The sequence below is a fragment of the Psittacula echo genome (genome assembly GCF_963264785.1).
Source record: "Psittacula echo genome assembly, chromosome: 5".
NCBI lineage: Eukaryota > Metazoa > Chordata > Aves > Psittaciformes > Psittacidae > Psittacula > Psittacula echo.
The window spans coordinates 52,280,829-52,298,754 of NC_137739.1; the positions used below are offsets into that span (position 1 = coordinate 52,280,829).

General features: G+C 42.2%; 3 protein-coding genes across 4 annotated transcripts in view; 2 read left to right on the forward strand and 1 right to left on the reverse strand.

The window, feature by feature from the left end:
* ZNF410 (zinc finger protein 410) overlaps nt 1-544 on the forward strand; it is a 26,100-nt gene extending 25,556 nt beyond the window's left edge. Inside the window, exon 15 of the transcript XR_013956971.1 lies at nt 39-544. The gene's annotated coding sequence lies outside the window, so the exon portion shown is untranslated. The remainder of the gene's footprint in view (nt 1-38) is intronic.
* On the reverse strand, nt 541-8,250 carry FAM161B (FAM161 centrosomal protein B). Its single transcript, XM_080618977.1, has 8 exons — nt 7,756-8,250; nt 6,054-6,616; nt 3,983-4,314; nt 3,416-3,543; nt 2,970-3,137; nt 2,390-2,489; nt 891-1,021; nt 541-651 (listed from the first exon to the last, which is right to left on the reverse strand). The coding sequence occupies exons 1-8, from the start codon at nt 7,902-7,904 to the stop codon at nt 561-563; spliced, it is 1,662 nt and encodes a 553-aa protein (XP_080475103.1). The 5' UTR covers nt 7,905-8,250; the 3' UTR covers nt 541-560.
* COQ6 (coenzyme Q6, monooxygenase) lies at nt 8,244-17,913 on the forward strand. Of its 2 annotated transcripts, XM_080618988.1 has the most exons (12): nt 8,244-8,479; nt 10,133-10,267; nt 10,952-11,010; nt 12,153-12,276; nt 12,718-12,848; nt 13,191-13,298; nt 13,408-13,470; nt 13,813-13,920; nt 14,322-14,524; nt 15,608-15,723; nt 16,133-16,299; nt 17,406-17,913. In XM_080618988.1, exons 1-12 carry the CDS (start codon nt 8,311-8,313, stop codon nt 17,433-17,435), a joined length of 1,413 nt encoding a protein of 470 aa, XP_080475114.1. In that variant the 5' UTR covers nt 8,244-8,310; the 3' UTR covers nt 17,436-17,913. The 2 variants fall into 2 exon arrangements, with proteins under 2 accessions (XP_080475114.1, XP_080475115.1); XM_080618989.1 differs by lacking the exons at nt 10,952-11,010; nt 12,153-12,276.
* Nucleotides 17,914-17,926: the final 13 nt, after the last annotated feature.

Here is a 17,926-nt window from a genome sequence, read left to right on the forward strand (position 1 = left end):
TAACTATTCTATGATTCTATGATTCTTCCTAATGAGAGGAGGGAGCAGAGCTGGTAACCAGTGAACAAAGCATTAATACCAGAGGAGGACTTCCCTCTGAGTCTTCTCCCAAGGTAAGTCAAATTCAAATATTTTTTTTTTGGAAATACCTTGTTTAAAAGCATTCTACTACACAGATATGCAAAGCAACATTTGGCACACTGAAAAGCATTCTCCCCTTCCTGTGTGCTTCTGTGGCACAAACAGAAGGAGCTGACACTAGAGGATGCACCTCTTCAATCTTTCATATCTACTTTTATCCAAAGATAGTAGTTCAACCTTTTAAACTCATTTTGTTGCCTGTTAAAGAAAGCAACACTTGAGAAGACTAAGACAGGGCACAGTTTGCTGGATTGGACAAGACATGCTCTGAACAGCAGTTGGTCTGTTTTTCTTTACTAAGTTCTCACATCTCACCCCAGAGCAATTTGTAGGTGTCAGTCTAAACCATAAAGTTCCTGAAGATTAACCTGGAGAATCAAGATAATAAAGAGGTGATTGATGGATTCTTCTGCTAGATCTTACACTGCCATTTCCTTTCCACTCTGTTCCTCTTGAGGTTCTCCTCCCTGTACCGTACAGGTGTCCTTTTCACCCCAAGGCTTGGGCACCCTGCAGAAACAGTGACTGTCCAGAATACTGGAAATGGTTCGCAGCACTTACTTGCTGCTTTGTCCTGTGCATAAGAAATAAGAGTGCAGCCATAGGAATTAAGGTAAGAGAAGCAATGATGCTCAATAAGAGAAGTGATGTGGTTGATTTGATTTTGCCTACACTAGACGACACAAACTGAAGCAAGGAAAATATTTTTAGTAAAAGGTAAACGAGCTGTATTGCATTGTTTTTATTACCTGTGAACATCAGATTCTTCTTCCAGCAGGTCAGTGGCATCTTTCCCTTTTTTCCTTACAAATTCTTCACTTAGCCCCAGCTGCTGGAGAGTTTGTTTGTAGTGGCGCTCTGCTCCTTGACGAGCATCATGCTACGAAATCAAAACTTAAAACAGTAAGCATATAGAGCTGGGGCTTCCTCCTAACAGTCCAATTGTTCTAACGTTCATGGCTGACACCCCTAATGAGAAAAAAAGGACAGCAAAGGTCCAATCCAAAAATTTTTTATCCATACAGTACCTTTATCCATACAGTACATACTGCTTCTGTTCTTTTTAATTCCTTCTTCTGTTCTCCTGTTTCTGCAGCATTCCAGTCTTACCAGAGAAGCATACTTGTGTCTGAGCCCTGACCTTTCAAACTCGAATTGAGAATATGTGCAAAAAAGGGTTGTGAGAAATTCTGGAAGTGTGTTTGCTTGTAATTTGTAAGCACTAATGACACTGAAGTTCAATAAATGGAGAGCATCTGTCAAATAGCTTTGTATCAGCTCATCTTCATAAAACTGAAAACAAAGCATCTTGGATACTGTATCCTCACTGCCTCCAAATAACCTTTGCAAATTTATGTAGTCTGAGATGACCATTTACCAGAGGGACTAAAGATTCCTAAAGATTAAGGTACTCTGTATGGAAGGATAGATACCTTGTCTTGACATGAGTGAATGCTGTCAATACTGGTGAATTCTTATCAACCTGGCAAACAGAAATGTTACCAATATTTATCATACAGATTTGTCTCTGCCTTCATTAACCACTCATCTGGACAGAAAGTTTGACCCAGGAGGGTACTTTCTATTGAGAAATCCTAAAATCAACATATTGTCAATGTATTGTCACTGTGTCTGTAACCAGATACCATCCCTGCAAGGAGACAGAACTGAAAGGGAAAACCCAGGGAAAAAGATAGAGTGAAGATTTATCTACACCTCAGGTACAATACAGATATGCAGCTGGTCCTGTGTGATGGATGAGATGTGCTGAATGCAACCCCAGACAGCAGAGCTTGCAAGTGATACAAGCTAAGTAACTGTCATTAATGTTTTTTCTAGTAGCACCAGAAGTACAAAGAAAAAGTACTCAACTGGAGAGGGTTTTAAGAAAAAAAGTTTAGAATAGACTGTAGGCTGTGGTGTTCAGGTACAGAATATGTGTGCATGTAATTTCTGGTGTGATAAAGCCTTGATTTTGATCAGATGTTGTCTTTTGATTGCCATATATACTAGGGACTGGAAAGCTCTACGACCAAGAAATAACTCTGGTTTTTTTTTCAAGTGATGGGAAGGAATTCAAGCTGGGTGGCCTTCTCATGTGTTATTTTGAGTGTAGTGAAGAGACTATGCAAACATTTGCATCTCCTTATCCAGGAACTAACTTGAGACTAGATTTCTTAATGCCTGTTTTAAATGAAAGACAATGTATCCTGTTGCCCAGAAACACTCTGGAACTTTGACCCGTTACCTTGGTGACCTGTTCAAAGAGGTATGGTCTGTTCTTGACTCGTAGCTGCATTTCTTCCAACTCCTTTCTGTATTCCTTTGTTCTCTCTCTCATTTTTTGCCTGAAATGGAAAAGTTGCCTGTATAATAGAGGTTTCCTCTGACTGTATCTAATCAGGAATGAGGAATCTCAGTAACTGTTCTGTCCTTCAAATAGCTCTGGTAGTTCTCTTGATTCCAAATGCTGGGCAAAAATAATCCTACTGCTGGCAAATTACAGAGCCATTACAAAGCTTTACTACTAGACTGTAAGCAGTGTTCACATTTTCAGAAAACCTTATGTGTGCTTTACCAAACTATACATTTCAGTTGGCTTGTTTGTACAAATGAGTTTCTACAAACATTAATCTAAAGGAAATTGTTCATATGAAAGAAATAGTATGGGGTTGTCACATCCCATTCCACAAATGGATGTGGAATGGGTATGACAGTCAAAAACTCAGGCTAGGAAAGTTCTTAGACCCAAATCCTCCTAAAGAATTATCTAATGCACCCCAGTTAGTACAGCAAATGATTATTTCTCTGAAGAATAGAATACTGACCAGTTCTGTTTTGACTTCTCCTTGTGTGTTTCCTCCAGACTTTTATGTGGATCCAGGGCTTTTGCTCGGCTGTTCACTGACTTCTGGATAGCTTGACATTTCTTTTTCTGCTTCTGTAGCCAATAAATTCCTTCTTTGTCTCCTTCCTTTTTGTTATCTTGGGAGCATCTATATAGAAAAAAGTTACTAATGAGCTCACTTTAGACTGCCAGACTACATGCTTCACTCTTGTAGTCCTCTAAGGAGAAAAGTGAAATTTCAGACACACAAGTGCACAGCTCCCCAGTCAACTGGGAGGGAGGACAAGAATTAGCAAAGAACAAAGATAGAAACATTTAGGAAAAGTATTCTTGATGTAGTTGGTGTGATGAGGGAAAACACTGACCTTTTTCGTAAATCAAGTCATTAGCTGGTATATGGTCTTGTAGACAAACTTTTCTACTTACCTAATAGCTGATTGTCTTTTTCTAGTTGCATCTGTAATATGCACTGGAAGGGTATTGGAAGAGAGAGAGGAAAGTCTAGTCAGAGAATGACTTTTCTTCACTAAAACCTTGGACAGTTGCTGACAATCCTGAAAAAAAAAAAAACAAAAAAAAAAAAAACAAAAAACAACCAACCAAAAAAAACCAAAACCCCAACACAAACCAAAGGAACTTCATTCAGTGTATTTGTTCACAGCACAGAATCTCCTTTGTTCCTCCCCCAGAGAGAACAGTTGGGGTATGTGGCAATGCACTCATTCTTCTCTTTTCTGTCAGTAGGAATTTATATGAGGAGGGGCTGAGGGGAAGGATACATGATTAGGAGTGTGGAAGGGTGGCTGAACCTGAGCTGTCATAGCTTATCTCTGTTTAGAATTTTGCTCTCTGGTTTGTCCTACAATTCTGCAGTACTCCCAAGGGAAGGATGGAGGTCACAGGACATTAACCACCCATAAAGAAATGCTATGCATTTAATAAGTTGCTATATTGATGAGAGAAAGCAGAACTATCCAGTCATCTCACCTTTACCTTTTCATTAGCTTGCCTCTGCCTGCCATGGAGATTGGAAGTTCTTAGCTTGAATGGCTTATTAGGAGTTGCTTCTTTGATTTCTTGTCTCCTTACTGCTTCCCTCTGAAATGCCCAGTAGAGTCCTTCAAAATCCGGTATCATTGGATTAATCCTTGGCTTGAAGCTGAAACTTTTGTCCTGCAAGAAGCCAAGTCTTTCCTGCTGAGTTTTAGCGGCAGTTCGGGATTGAGGCTCCCTGCGATAGTTGCTGGTATCTATAGGAGCTACGGAGCTCTCAAGCAAATCCTTTGCTCTCATTTGAATGCGTATTTCTCTGTAGAGTTCAGCTTCTAATGAATCAAAAGAAAAGCAATGAGAAGAATATGAGTGACATAAAAGGCCCTGAAATTGCCACTGCATAACTTTAAACTTTTCTTTATGATGGTAGCTACGCATGTAGGAGAGACCAGACATTCTATGTTCTCTTTCACTACTTTCCAGCCTCTCTCCTCCAATTCCCAGGAGAAAAAACCCCACAGATAACCAGGAAAAACCTGGCAGAGTCTCTAAGGTATGAATCTTTAGGTATCTCTTTCACTTATCTGAGTAAGTTACTGGACAGGCCTTCTCCTCCCTTTCCTATTCTTAGGGGTATCAGACAACTTGTGCCCTTTGTCTTGCAGGATTGTTGTGTTAATCAAGGTTCACCTGGGACTTTATGTCATTATGTTGAGTGTGTGATCTACATGGGCTGTTCAGATACACTTGTGATGGATGATGCCTTTTCTATATTAAGATTCAGAAGTGTTTGTCTCTATTGGAAAAGATTTTAAGTGAGGAGTGTTTGGTGGATGGATCATGTCTTCTGACTTCTGTGACAAACTTCCATAGAAAGAATGGGTTTCAGTGTATAGTCTCAAGTGACTCCTTTCCTGTGCTGCACTAAACATTTGTGAAAATGCAGACAGTTGGCCTTGGGGTGGCTTTTTGCTTTTAAGAAGAAAAAGAAATCAATACTGCTGTTTGCAAACTAAGACTTTTTTTGAGTCTATTTATAACTTTGAACTGACTGAGGTATGAAATGTTCATTCCTCCTCCCTCCCCATATACCAGAAACAGAACAGTAGCTTGTCCTTTGCTTTTACCTTTCTAATCTATTAAGTTTATTATGCCACAACAGAATGTTTTCTGATGAAAAACGAGCTGGTGTTCATTTTCACATACATGGTGTACTCAGGAAGAAATCAGTGGGAAATGGTGAAAAAAAAAAAAAAAGGGGTGAGAAAAGCAGTAAGAATTATCAAGGACAGGTTTAGTTCCTATATTCAAGCATGAAGCCTGCATTGCTTGCTTCAAACTTAGGGGGGGACCTTAAGCCATCTGAAAGAATGTGAGCATCAGAAAATTTTCCTTGGCTGTCCCTCTGATCAGAATGGTCCTGGTACCTACCCTCCACTGGTTTAGCACTTAAGAAGGTGGAGAGCGAGTGGGAAGGTAACTGAAAACATCAGAGAATGGCAGGAGAGACTGGATTACTGCACCATCACTTTAAAACTGAACTAACAGCCTGATTTGGGCTCATGAAGTGTTTTTCTCCTAGGGGTCCTGTGCAGCACAGATCACTTGAATGGGACTAAAATTGTCAGTTTCAAGATACTGCACAGACCTTGGGACACTTCTGGTACTATATCTGTCTTCATATTTGTGCCACAAATCATTTATGTCCCTTTAGATTAATCAAAGGTATGGAATCCAGTGCAGGGAAAGATTCCCAAGCTAGCATCATTTGCAGCACAAGGGGTGTGGAAATCTGTCTAAAGAACTCATTGTACCCACATGTCTGGGGAGTGGTACAGAACTGCTGCTGCTGCCATGGGTACAAGACTATTAAATTGTGGCCACTCTACTGTAAAGGTATCTAGATGAAATGCAAGGACCAGTGATACGCAGGAGACTAGACAACACAAGGGGATGTAATGACACTGGCTTTATACTCCAACTAATGCCCTATGAGCCATGATTCTACCTCCCAGCATACAGATACCAAGGGACAGGCAGGGAGTTAACAGGAAGAGCCCTGGCATTTTACCTTTGAGTTTATCTCCAAGAAGTGGGCCATAAGTAGATTTAGGAAGTTTTTTACTGGCTTGCTTCTGTTTGGAGCTGTCATTTGGGGTTGCTGCTGCCAGGAACTTTTGTCTGATAGCTTCTTTCTTTTTCTCTTCCTTCTCCAGGAAGCTGAAGGGCCTCAGGGTTGAAAGTAGCAGCTCCTTTCTTTTCTGTGTTGCTGTTTGCCTGCGAATCTCATTCTGCTCCATTATTTCTTGATAAAGAGGCAGAAACACATGGGCAGGTACAGGCTGTGCCCGAAACTGTTTCTGACATTCAGCTTCATCCTGGCTTGGCCTTTGGTCTCTCTGTTTGTCTAGTTCAAGAAACATGTATGACTTCATCAACTGGGACTTTTTGTGAGCTTCCCGCAGCGTCATTTTGAAAGGCTGAGGGATGGTGATGGAAGGAATCCAGGGAGAGGAAGCACTTTTTGGCCTCAAGCGGGATTTAGGAAACAAGGGTGGCTTTTGCTGATCCCAGGTACTGTCCAAGGTGAGGTCAATCAAAGAACTGGACTGCCTTTTGCTACCAGATGTACGACTAAGACAAAGACATCATGAAGGGGAAATAAGTGAAATTACTTAAAAAAATAGATATATTTTATAGGAGACACTGTTGATTAAAAGACAGACACTGTAGCTGATCTGGTAGTTAAGACAGGCTTAAGGTTTATCATTTCCAGGCTCTATATTTTGCTTTGCTACCAAAGTCGGTGAGCAGAGCTTTGTCTGCTTCTGTTTTCCATGTATGAAATGGTAGTTATGCCTACTTAGCTTTGTAATGCTTTGCTGCTAGCACCCTATTGCCAGAAAAAGCTACAAGTAATCCCTGAAGCTGGAACTTTCTGGTTATCTGGCTGATAGCTACTTAACATTAAAGACAAACTTAGGCAATAAATTAGGCACACAAATCCTAACAAACAGCACCAAACACCAGCATTCCCAAGATGCTGATGGAAGAGCCGTTGCAATGAACTGCGTTAGTGCAACTCTTAAGAGGTTCAGCTGGAAACTTTGTAACTAGGAAGACCATATAATTGATTGCAAGAAAAGAAAAAAACAAACCAGAACTGCCCTGGGTCTCATTGAAATAGCAAACTTCTATGGGCATGTGTGAGAGTGATTATGAAACAGAGTAAAACAAGATATTTAGGGAAGGAATAAATGCAGGTAAAATGAAGGACAGAGATGGATAAGGGTGGAACAAGTACAGGAAAATGGGGAAAAGGGGGGAAACAGAAGGTGCCAATCATGTGTAAATGTGCTCCTGGACCATACACTTGCCTGGTGATTGCTGCACTCTGTTCTTCATACATTATTTCCTTTGAAAGATTGCGTGTGTGTGAACTGCTAGTGAACTTCACAGAGAAAGACAAGAAGTCTGAAAGCTCCATGTTGGAGACACCACAGCCCTGAATGGTAGATACTGTGAAATGTGTGTGATCTGCTAGCAAGTTTTAAGCGTGATTAGGTGATGAGCAGGAACAGGATTTGTGCTATTCATGCTTTATGTGAATGCTGCTTATCTGGGCACCTACTGGCCCCATCCTCCCGTGTGTGAATATGCATGTGGTCAGTGTTTTGATACTATATATGTGCATCTTGGAACTTCATGCTCCACTTCAGAAGCAGTAGGAATCCCACATGCCATTCTGCCATCCTTACCAGGTGCCATCCTACCTTAGAGCCTCCCACAGCTTGTCACACAGGACTGCTGTCTCCTGCCTGAAACCCTCCAGCTCCTCATCCTCTTCGGATACCCTGAGATCATTCCATAACTTTGCCTGGTGCAGCAAGCCCGGTTCTAGTGGAGACTGCTGGGCACCCATCCCGACAGGCTGTTCCCAGCTCCTCACCCGGTGGCAGGAGGCACAGCAGTCGGTCTGTTACAGCCTGAGGGGATGCCGTGTCACCTGGAAGAAAAATAACAAAATGGAGAGGTACTCGTTTCGAGGGCGCAGGTCCAACCCCAGATCAAACCTCACCTACAGGCCGCCGCCTCACCCCTCCAACAGCACTTGTTCCGCTTCCCGCCAATCAGCGAAGCCGACAGCCCCCTAGGCCCGCCTTTTTGGCCTCAGCAGCCAATCAGACTCCAAGAAGGAAGGCAGCCACTGCTCTCTCATTGGCCTTCGGGAAGACGTGTTTTGTGTAGCGTTCGTCCCTAGGCACGTTGCGTTGTCATGGTTTCCCGGAGCTACTTCCGTTCGACGGTGTGTGGTCACTTCCGCAGCGATGGCGGCTGTGTGCGGGTGGGGTCTGTTGGCTCCTTTCGGTGGGCGGTTGCTGGCTGGCCAGCGGGGTCCGTTATTGTCCCGGGCTGCTGCTACCGCAGCCGCGCCGCTCTACGATGTGGTGGTGTCGGGCGGGGGCATGGTCGGGAGCGCCATGGCCGCTGTGCTGGGTAAGCCGGTGACCTTCTCGCCCGCCGCGGTCGGTGTTGCATGTGCCATCGGCTCGGCCCGGTGCCGGCCCCGCGCGGCTGCAGTCACGGCCGCACAGCCGGCGGCAATGTCTCCCTCCCGCCCCTGCTGCAGAGGTCACGAAGGTGTTCGGATCTCCTGCACCGTGTTGTGCGAGTTCAGGGAGTCGCAGGTTTTATGTCCGAAACTTCAAACCGGGTCTTTCCCAAAACCCACACGGTTCACCATGTGGAATATCGGCTGCTTTTATAATTCGACCTTAATTAATCTGTGTTGATGATAGTGTGAGGTAACTATGTAGTTATCATTTAGGATCTTAATGTTCAAGATCCTTTTGTAGTTTCTTTATTCCTGCATCTTCTTGTGACAGCACTTTAAAGCAAACTTGGAGCTGTTTGGTTAGCTGATCGTTGTGATGAGCCATGTCCTATTTATACGTGTGTGTGTATGTATTTATATGTTAATGCAGCCATTACTTTGAATTCTGTAGGCTATTTGTGATTCTGTCAAACACAGTCACCCTTAAATTACCAATTCGTAATTTCAGCCATTGCTGAAAATGTTTTTCTGATCCTGGGTTTGATTCGGAGAAATCAATTATTCTCTAACCCTGTAATTTAAACTCTGGAATACCACATTCAATGGATGTGTGCTTGCTCTGTATCACTAAAGATCCTGAGCATACTGTCAGTTTATTTGTAACATTGTTTCAGAAGGTGTAATAGTGACAGAAACCTAAAGAAAAGAGTGCAAAGTAGAGGGGGAGCAAAGGTCTTGAGCAGTAAGTGCTTTGGAAGTGTAAGGGTTTACCTTGCACACTTACTGTTGTGCTTGTGTTGTTGACCACAGTAGAAATAAAATAGTATAAGGATTCCCTACCCCCACCCCCAGCAGTGATACCTAAGGCTAACATGCAGGTTTGAGACCTTTGAAGAGTTGAGGTTATGTTATGCATAATCTAGAAAATGCTCAGGATACTCTCATTATTAGGCTGCAGTAGCAGCAAACTCTGCATGTTCTAAGGACACTGTTCTGTGGCCATAGCAGTCAGATGTAGTAAGAATGGCTCACTCAGCAAGTGTGATTTACTCGGGTCATCTCTTTATTCTTTTTCAGTTCTCTTTAACTGAAAGTAAAAATCTAAACTGCCAGTGCTATCCCACTATCAGCATATAAGGATAAAGAAAACATTAATGTAGTTGCTAAGGAGCACAGAAGTTCTATTTTGATCTCCTGTTCTAAGTGGTGAATTTATGTTTAAGCTCTGAAAAATGTGTTCTGAGTATGGAGTTGCATTGCAGACTTTGCCCATTAATACTTCAGTAATGAACTTGCATAACAAGATAGGCACAAATTTGTACAAAACTGTGAACTTTGTACAAAAAGAAAACTTTTAATCCATGCTTTAACTACAAAAGGTTTGTCTGTCTCAGTGATAGGATTGTAGTCAGGAAGTTTTAAAATACGTAAGTTTACTTGCCTGCTCAAAACCTGTATCATAAGTGCATTTCTTTATTGAGTTTTGCAACTACTCTTATCTTATTACAAAAACATATAGCTGCTAGTGATACAGGAAAAAGGAATGAGATTTTTGGCAGGAATGTTGTAGTAAAGCATGTATTTGCCTATTTTAGGGCACGATATCCACTTCCACGATAAGAAGATCGCTTTGCTGGAGGCTGGTCCTCGGAAAGAATACAACTACGTGCCAGACACCTACAGTAACAGAGTCAGTTCTATCTCCCCAGGATCAGCAACCCTCCTAAGCAGTAAGTATGTTTGCTACTGTTTGTGTTTTTAACAGTATGTTTGAGCTGCTTTCAATTTGATTTTGACAAAACCCGTTTGAACATGTGCTGCCTTCATCCTAAACTCAACAGAATTGTGTGCCTTTGTCTTTCAGTATTCTGTATGCTGAGTTGTGGTGATTAATTAAATTAAATTGATAACAGGGATTTGTTTTGTGGTATCTTTGTCTGATCTGTTATATAATTATTTGTGACATTAGCCCAGCAGGATGTTGTGAGGTCCTATCTACAGCATCTGGAATGCTGTGTTCACAAAAGATGCACATACTTAGTGCTCTGTAGTCTGGTAACTCACTTCTGATTAATTTTCATTTTAAAGAAAGATTTACGCCTATGGAGAAAGAAATGTTTTAAGCAATGATGGCCATGCATTTGTGTGTCTGTTTTATTACTCAGTGATGGGACAGTAAGAATTGACTGTTAAATCACATTGTCCATGGAAAGCACTTGATTCTTTTCTGCTGGCCTGTGTTAACAGTAAAATAATGTGATGCTGGAGCTGTGACAGTATTGAGGCAGACCTGGCCCTGTCTAGGAATGGTGCAGGCAGAGTCTGGACGTTGATAGACAGGGAGGGAGAAGTTTTGTTTGGGTCTCAGTGTCAGATGTGAACCTGTATTTCCATGCATTTGTGTCCTTTTTCAGGTTTTGGTGCCTGGGATCATGTCTGCAGCCTGAGACTCAAACCATTCCAGCGAATGCAGGTGCCTGCCTTAGGGCTGCAAATATAGTATATGTCTGTCTCTTGTAACTTCTTAGAAGTACTTGCATTAATGATACAAAAGTTTTTTTTTCTTTGGCAAAGGGCAGGTTATGCTTATGATGATTCCTGTTACTTTTTTTGGGGTAGCAGTCTAATCGCAAGTTCCCATCCTCAGAGTCTTGATGTTACAAGATGAAACGTTTATTCTTAATGGAAGCTGTAGATACTGAGGCAGAGGTACTTGTCAGGAAATAAAAGTAAAGGTGTGTATTGGTTTTGGTTGGGATAGAGTTAATTTTCTTCATATCAGCTTGTATGGTGCTGTGTTTTGGGTTTGTGATGAAAACTGTTGATAACACAGGCAATTGCTGAGCAGTGCTTACACAGAGTTGAGGCCTTTTCTGCCTTTCCCACCACCTCACCAGGGAGCAGGCTGGGGGTGCTCAAGTAGTTGGGAGGGGACACAGCAGGGACAGCTGATCCCAACTGACCAGAGGGATACTCCACACCACATGGCGTCATGCTCAGCAATAAAAGCTGGTGAAAGGAAGAAAGGACACACACACACACAGACACACACACATACATTTGAAGTAATGGCATTTGTCCTCTCAAGTAACTGTTATGTGTGATGGAGCCCTGGTTTCCTGGAGATGGCTGAGCACCTGCCCAACAATGGGAAGTAGTGAATGAATTCTTTGTTTTGCTTTGCTTCCACATACAACTTTTGCTTTACCTATTAAATCGTATTTATTTTAACCCATGAGTTACCTCACTTTTCCAATTCTTTTGCCCATCCCACTGTGGAGGAGTGAGAGAGGCGCTGCATGAGGCTGAGCTGTCTGCTGGGGTAACCCACAGCAAGGTGGTAGGGGAGCTTTATGTACTAATTATGTAGAAAAGAAGTAGGGATAAAAAACTATTTGCAATTAGTTTTTGAGATGCAGCTAGATCATTGTATGAAAGGAATTCTGTGATGTACTTCAGTTGCTGGGAATAGACAGTAATCCTGGATGTTTCCTCTAGTTCTGTATTTCTAGATTGCCATGTTCCTTTCCTGTTAAGATGGATATATTCATAGTCCCTGAAAGGAGCAGCACTGCTTCATCGTGTAGCTTCATGTAATGTATTTTTCCTTTGTAGGTGTGGGATGCTTGTTCAGAAGCCATGATCGTTTTTGAGAAAGATGACTTAGATGACATGGGTTATATAGTGGAGAACGATGTCATTATGTCTGCTCTCACAAAACAGTTAGATGCAGTAGCAGGTACTGGTCAACTTCTTTAATATTTTATTTCCTGCAGAGAGCTTTCAGTTACTTGCCTTCCGTTGTGTGCCCTAAGTTAGAGGAGCGAGAAATCTAATGAGTAGCTCTGATAACTCTGAGACATAGGCATTTTCTTGAATTAAGGGGGGAGGGAGAAATCTGTATTCCAAAGGCTACACAGCACAAAAGGAGTTTCATACATAGTTCTCCAGAACACAGTCTCTCCAAAAACAGATTTAATGAAAAGATCTGTAGCTTTCTATCGAGTGGGCCTTGCAGTGACAAAGGGTTGGCCAGGTTTGATCTTTTAGGTGCCATGAGAATTGTAGGGCCAGGTCTTACGATGCCAGTAAGACACGCGTGGCCTTTGCTTTTGTAGTTATGTTTCCTTTTTTCATACCTGTATCATGCTGTGACCGTGGTACTTTGTGTTCCCATCAGACCGGGTGGAGGTTTTCTACGGGAGCAGAGCAGTGGGGTATACGTGGCCACTCCCCTCTCACAGCTGTGGCACAAGCCCTTGGGTCCAAATTGAGTTAGCTGATGGACGCAGACTTCAGGCCAAACTGCTGGTAACTAAGCTTTTCATTTCTGTTGATCAGGCGTCATCTCTCTCCCAAGTCCTTTCCCCTGGATTTGGTTCTGATTCCATGTGTGCCGCTCCACCCAAGTGGAGGGCTTGAATGAGGTGAGTGGCTAACACTGTCAGAGATGCTATGGGACATGGTGCCTGACGCAAGGAGGCTGTGCTGAATTGGACAAGAGCAGAAGGGGCCACCTCTTCTGGTTTTTTGGGCAACCTTTTTTTCTGAATAAACAAAAAATGTCTTTGTGCAGGCTGAAGTTTATAGACAGGAATATTGGCTTTCTTAGGAGTTGCTGAAGAGGTTGCTTTTTATCTCTTTGTTTTGTAGATCGGTGCAGATGGTCATAACTCTGTAGTTCGGAAGGAAGCCGAACTTAAGAACATTGAGCATCAGTATGACCAGTCAGCAGTGGTGGCAACTCTTCATTTGTCTGAGGTGAAATTCTGCTAATTGACTCTTCCATAAGCAGGTGAACAGCTTAAGCAGGTGATCCAGGTCTCTAATTGATAAGTGTCCACTTGGGTTTTTTTTTTTCCCATTGTAGGCCACAAACAATAACGTAGCGTGGCAGAGGTTCCTTCCCACAGGGCCAATTGCGCTTCTTCCGGTAAGATGACTTCTGGTCTCTGTATTTATTTATTACTTTTTAATTTTTATGTTTAGTCTGTTCTTTTCTGGTAACTCTGTTCCTGTCTGGGCCTTTCTGTGGTGTTGCTGTCTCCTAAGAATTTATCCCCCTACACTTTACTTTTCAGTTATAGCATTTTTTTTTTTTTCCCCTGCTGCCCTCTCAGTGTATCCTTAGTATTTCCCACTTGCAGCAAGTTGGACTGGAAGAGTATATGCAGAGGGACTGGTGTGGGGCAGGGCAGTGGGAGATCTCTGCACTGATAATTTATTTTTGCTTCTTTTTCTCTTGATACTTACTCTTGACATTCTCTTGATCTAGTTGTCTGACACTGCCAGCTCTCTGGTCTGGTCTACGTCTCATGAACACGCATCGGAACTTCTCACTATGGATGAGGAAAGTTTTGTGGATAGCATCAACTCTGCCTTTGTGAGTATCAGCCTTGTGGCAGGTATGAGGCTTTGTTGTAATTACGAGACATATAATGGAACCCTGCAGTTTAAGGGATAGTAATGGGAGAGGTGGATTCTTAAGTTCCTTCCCCTGGTGAGGATGATACCCAAAGGCACTTAGCAAAGAAGGAATGAACCCCTGGGCTTGAATTCTGTTAGTTAGAAGAAATTGAACTAAATTTGCAGAAGGTGGGAAAGGTAAACTCATCCTAGTTGTAAGCCTCTATGTTCTGAAATTATGAAGATAGTTTCTTTTACTGTATAGTTTTGTCCAGGTTGTTAAAATTCAGTATTTGGAGCTCATCTAGATTTTTTTCAGTTGGATTCTTTTGTATGTCTGGTTTGGGTTAACATGTAAAGGTTTGTTTGTTTTTTCAGTGGAGCAATGTAAACCACTCTGACTTCATTGACACTGCTGGGGCCATGTTTCGATCTGCTCTTTCATTCTTGAGGCCCTCAGGGAGTGCAGTCCGTCAGCTACCCCCAAGCATTGCTAAAGTGGATCCAGAGAGCCGAGCCATGTTCCCTCTTGGAATGGGGCATGCAACAGAGTATGTCCAGCACCGCGTGGCCCTTATTGGGTAAGGTCTTGAACAGCAGCCCTCATGTGAGTCAGTTGAATGTGATTAGAAATGATGCCGGTGCATCATCAACAAATTAGATAGTTAGAAATAATCTATGGTTTGACACTGTTGAGGCCCATGTGCTCTTCTACCAACAAAGTCCTTTTGTGTGAGAAGCAATCTGTCCATTGTGTGAGCTTTCGATGTAAGTTGCAAGATAATTATTTCCCTTTCCTGGTTTGAGTAGTCCAGTATCTCATGCTGACCCTGTACTTGCCCAAACATTTTAACAGCCATTTTGTGTACCAGTTTGAGATTTTAAACTTGCCTTTCTTGAAACAAATTACAAAACTTACAAATTATTCTGGATAAGATGTCATAGGCTTTTGTACAGTGGTCTATAGAAACAGGAAAATATCTCATCTTCTGCATTCTGAGGTTACATGTACTTTTTCTCTGCCGCAGCTGCAATACACTGGTAGCTTATAGTAGTTCTAGGATGCTGGATTATACTTTGCATGCTTTTTATCTTTCCAACTTGTGAGCCATTCTGTGACTGGGAGCATGCTGTGCTTTATAACTTGTTAAATGATAATACATTTCATACCCAAACTTTATTTCATTTCTGTAAGACTCCCCTATCAATATGTCTGGCTTTGTCCTTTATAAGTAAGTCTGCTCATAAAAGGACTTTGATTTTGTTTCTATTCAATGATATCCCACTTCTCCTGTGTGTTCATGATGTCTCTCTACTCCGTGAAATGTGCCAATGATATACCTCCTGTTGTGCTCAGGTCACTTACAAAAACACCAAGGCCTGTTCCACACATGGGCTGAGAGGACTTTGGCTAGTCACCTCTTTATAATTTTTCCTTTCAGAACTGTCTTTTGTTATCTTTCTTTTGTCTTGCTTCTTACAACTGGAGAGGCAGTCAGGTTGTTCAGCATAGCGTGCAGAGAGGTACTGAATAAATCATGTGTGCTGCTGTAAGGTGTTCATTGCGACAAGGTGAGGAGTGCTACACTTACCCTTCTGGGGTTTGTCTGCCATTATAGCTTTGTTCAAGAAGGGATATAAATTTCTGCCTTTTCTTGCTCCAGGGATGCGGCACACAGAGTCCACCCACTTGCAGGACAAGGTGTAAACCTGGGCTTTGGTGATATTGCATGTTTAGCTCATCACCTCAGTGCTGCAGCCTTCAATGGGAACGATCTGGGTAAGGATCCAAGACTCTGAACGGGCAGTGAGATGATGGTCTTACAGCCATTTGCTACTAACACCAGGACAAGTATTACCTCTACTGCAGGTTAAGTGTGCTGCTGTCTTGTTTGAAAGGCACCAGCATCTTAGAAGCAAAACTGTTCTGATGTCCATTGGCTGTGGAGCAGTTAGAGAGTCTTGGATGCAGTTTTCATCCCACAAACCTCAAAGCTGCTTTAAAAAAAAATCTGCAGGATGGTAGCTAAAGAAGTGGTGATGAGGAGCACTGGCTGATAGAAGGAGGCCTTTATTAAGATGGACCATTTCTCTGCTCTCCGTGTTTTCAGTTGCCAGTGAAGACTGCTATAAGACTGTAGATAAGAAGCACAATTGTTTTAATAGGAGCATTCAATTATCTTTTCCAGGGTCCTTAAAACATCTCTTAAAGTTTGAGACAGAGCGCCAGAGGCACAATGTCTCCTTGATAGCTGCTATTGATGTGCTAAAGAGGCTTTACTCCACGAAGCTGGCTCCCTTGGTATTGCTGAGGACATGGGGATTGCAAGCAACAAATGCCCTGCCTCCTGTCAAAGTAAGAACCTCCCTTTTGTGAAGGCTGTAGGAAGAGTCCAGAATATTTGTGAAATATACACAAGCTGGAAAGATTTTTTTTGTTTTGTTTTTCTTTTAAATGAAACATTTTTGGTGGGAAAATAAATCGTGTTGAAACTGAGGGTTTGTGTCCCAGTTGAACCGGAGGAGTTCCTAAATAACTGATGGCTCAGCCGGAACTGTTTTCTCCTACAGCACAAGAGAAGATAGGGGATCTAAGTGTCTATACTCTGTATCAGTAGTTAGGGATTAGAAGTCATTAGTAGTCTTTGGCTTCATTTTGCTATGGCATGAAAATGTGGAACTTCAGCTGCGTTCCAGAAATGCCCTATGAAACAGAGAAGACTCATCTTCACTAAGAACAAGACGTCAGGTCACTTGACAGATGTGGTGTGCAGCTCAAACGAGTTACCTGTTTCTGTGCTGTTTTGTGCCTTGTGAAATTGTTCCCTTATGGCAGAAGTGCAAGTCTCTCTAATGGAAATTACCTGAGGAAGGCAGTGGTGAGGAGGTTCAGTCTTAAACACAGACCCTGTATTTGCAGCCTGTCTGCCTAAATTCTGATTTCCTTCACTGGATTTTCATGAGGTTCAAACCCTCATTTCTGGATTTGAATGTTTTATTCCACAAATTAAGTTACCTTCTTCCTATTAAACACAGGTGGCCTGTTTCCTTTGTGTTACAGTCACAGTTGAACAGTGATAGTGTTTTAAGAGGAACAAATCTTAAGGTGTAGTAGCTGCCACTGGCAAGATGTCTTTAGTAGTTGCACTGAAAGGCTATGCTGCTGCCGCTGCTTCAGTGCTCAGAGGTTTTTTTTTGTTACTCTGTTTAAAGCAGAAAACCAAATGAAGACCTCTTCCCTGAGCACAGAACCTGTGGTAACACCTCTGTTTTCTGCTGCTTCAGAAGGAACGTTGCAACTTCCTTAATTTGATAGCGTATAGGAAGAGTGCTCTGCGCTTGGCTAGAAAGGCTGACAAAACTGTTGCCTATATACATAAAAGGGAAAGAGACTGTAGCTGGTTTCTAGAATGTCAGTTTCTTACTAGTTTACAAATGACTTATTTTTTTCTTCTCTTTTAGGAGCAAATCATGGCTATTGCCAGCAAATGACATGCTGTCAGTTTGGAACTGCAGGTTGCCTGTGAATGCGTTGCCCTTACAAGGACAATGACTGACTTGAATCTTTGAATTGTGTTATTTTAATTTAACAATAAAATTGAGGGATTGAGCTGTCATCTGTTGCTTTATGCAAAAGTTGTGTCTCATCTGCTCTCCTCAAGAGGATTTAGGGTCTTTTCCTGTAGTACCATGATGTCTTCAGCCCAGAACAATCTGTACAATGTGCTTTCAATTTGGGCCTCTTGAGTTGAAGACTGAGGTGGAAACAGTTGCGAATCCAGTGCTGAATTGTGCCAGCTACAATTTTTACTGCTTAATTACTTTCAGTTTTCTCTAACTTGATTTCTAGAGCTGCAACATCACTCCTGGGTTCTTAGCACTGCCTGGACTCAGAAAGGAGGGGTTGTGTTTAGCAGAGGGAGACAACTCATGGTGGCAGATACAATTAAAGCTTTAATCTGTCTCTCACCCGTTTCCCCCGC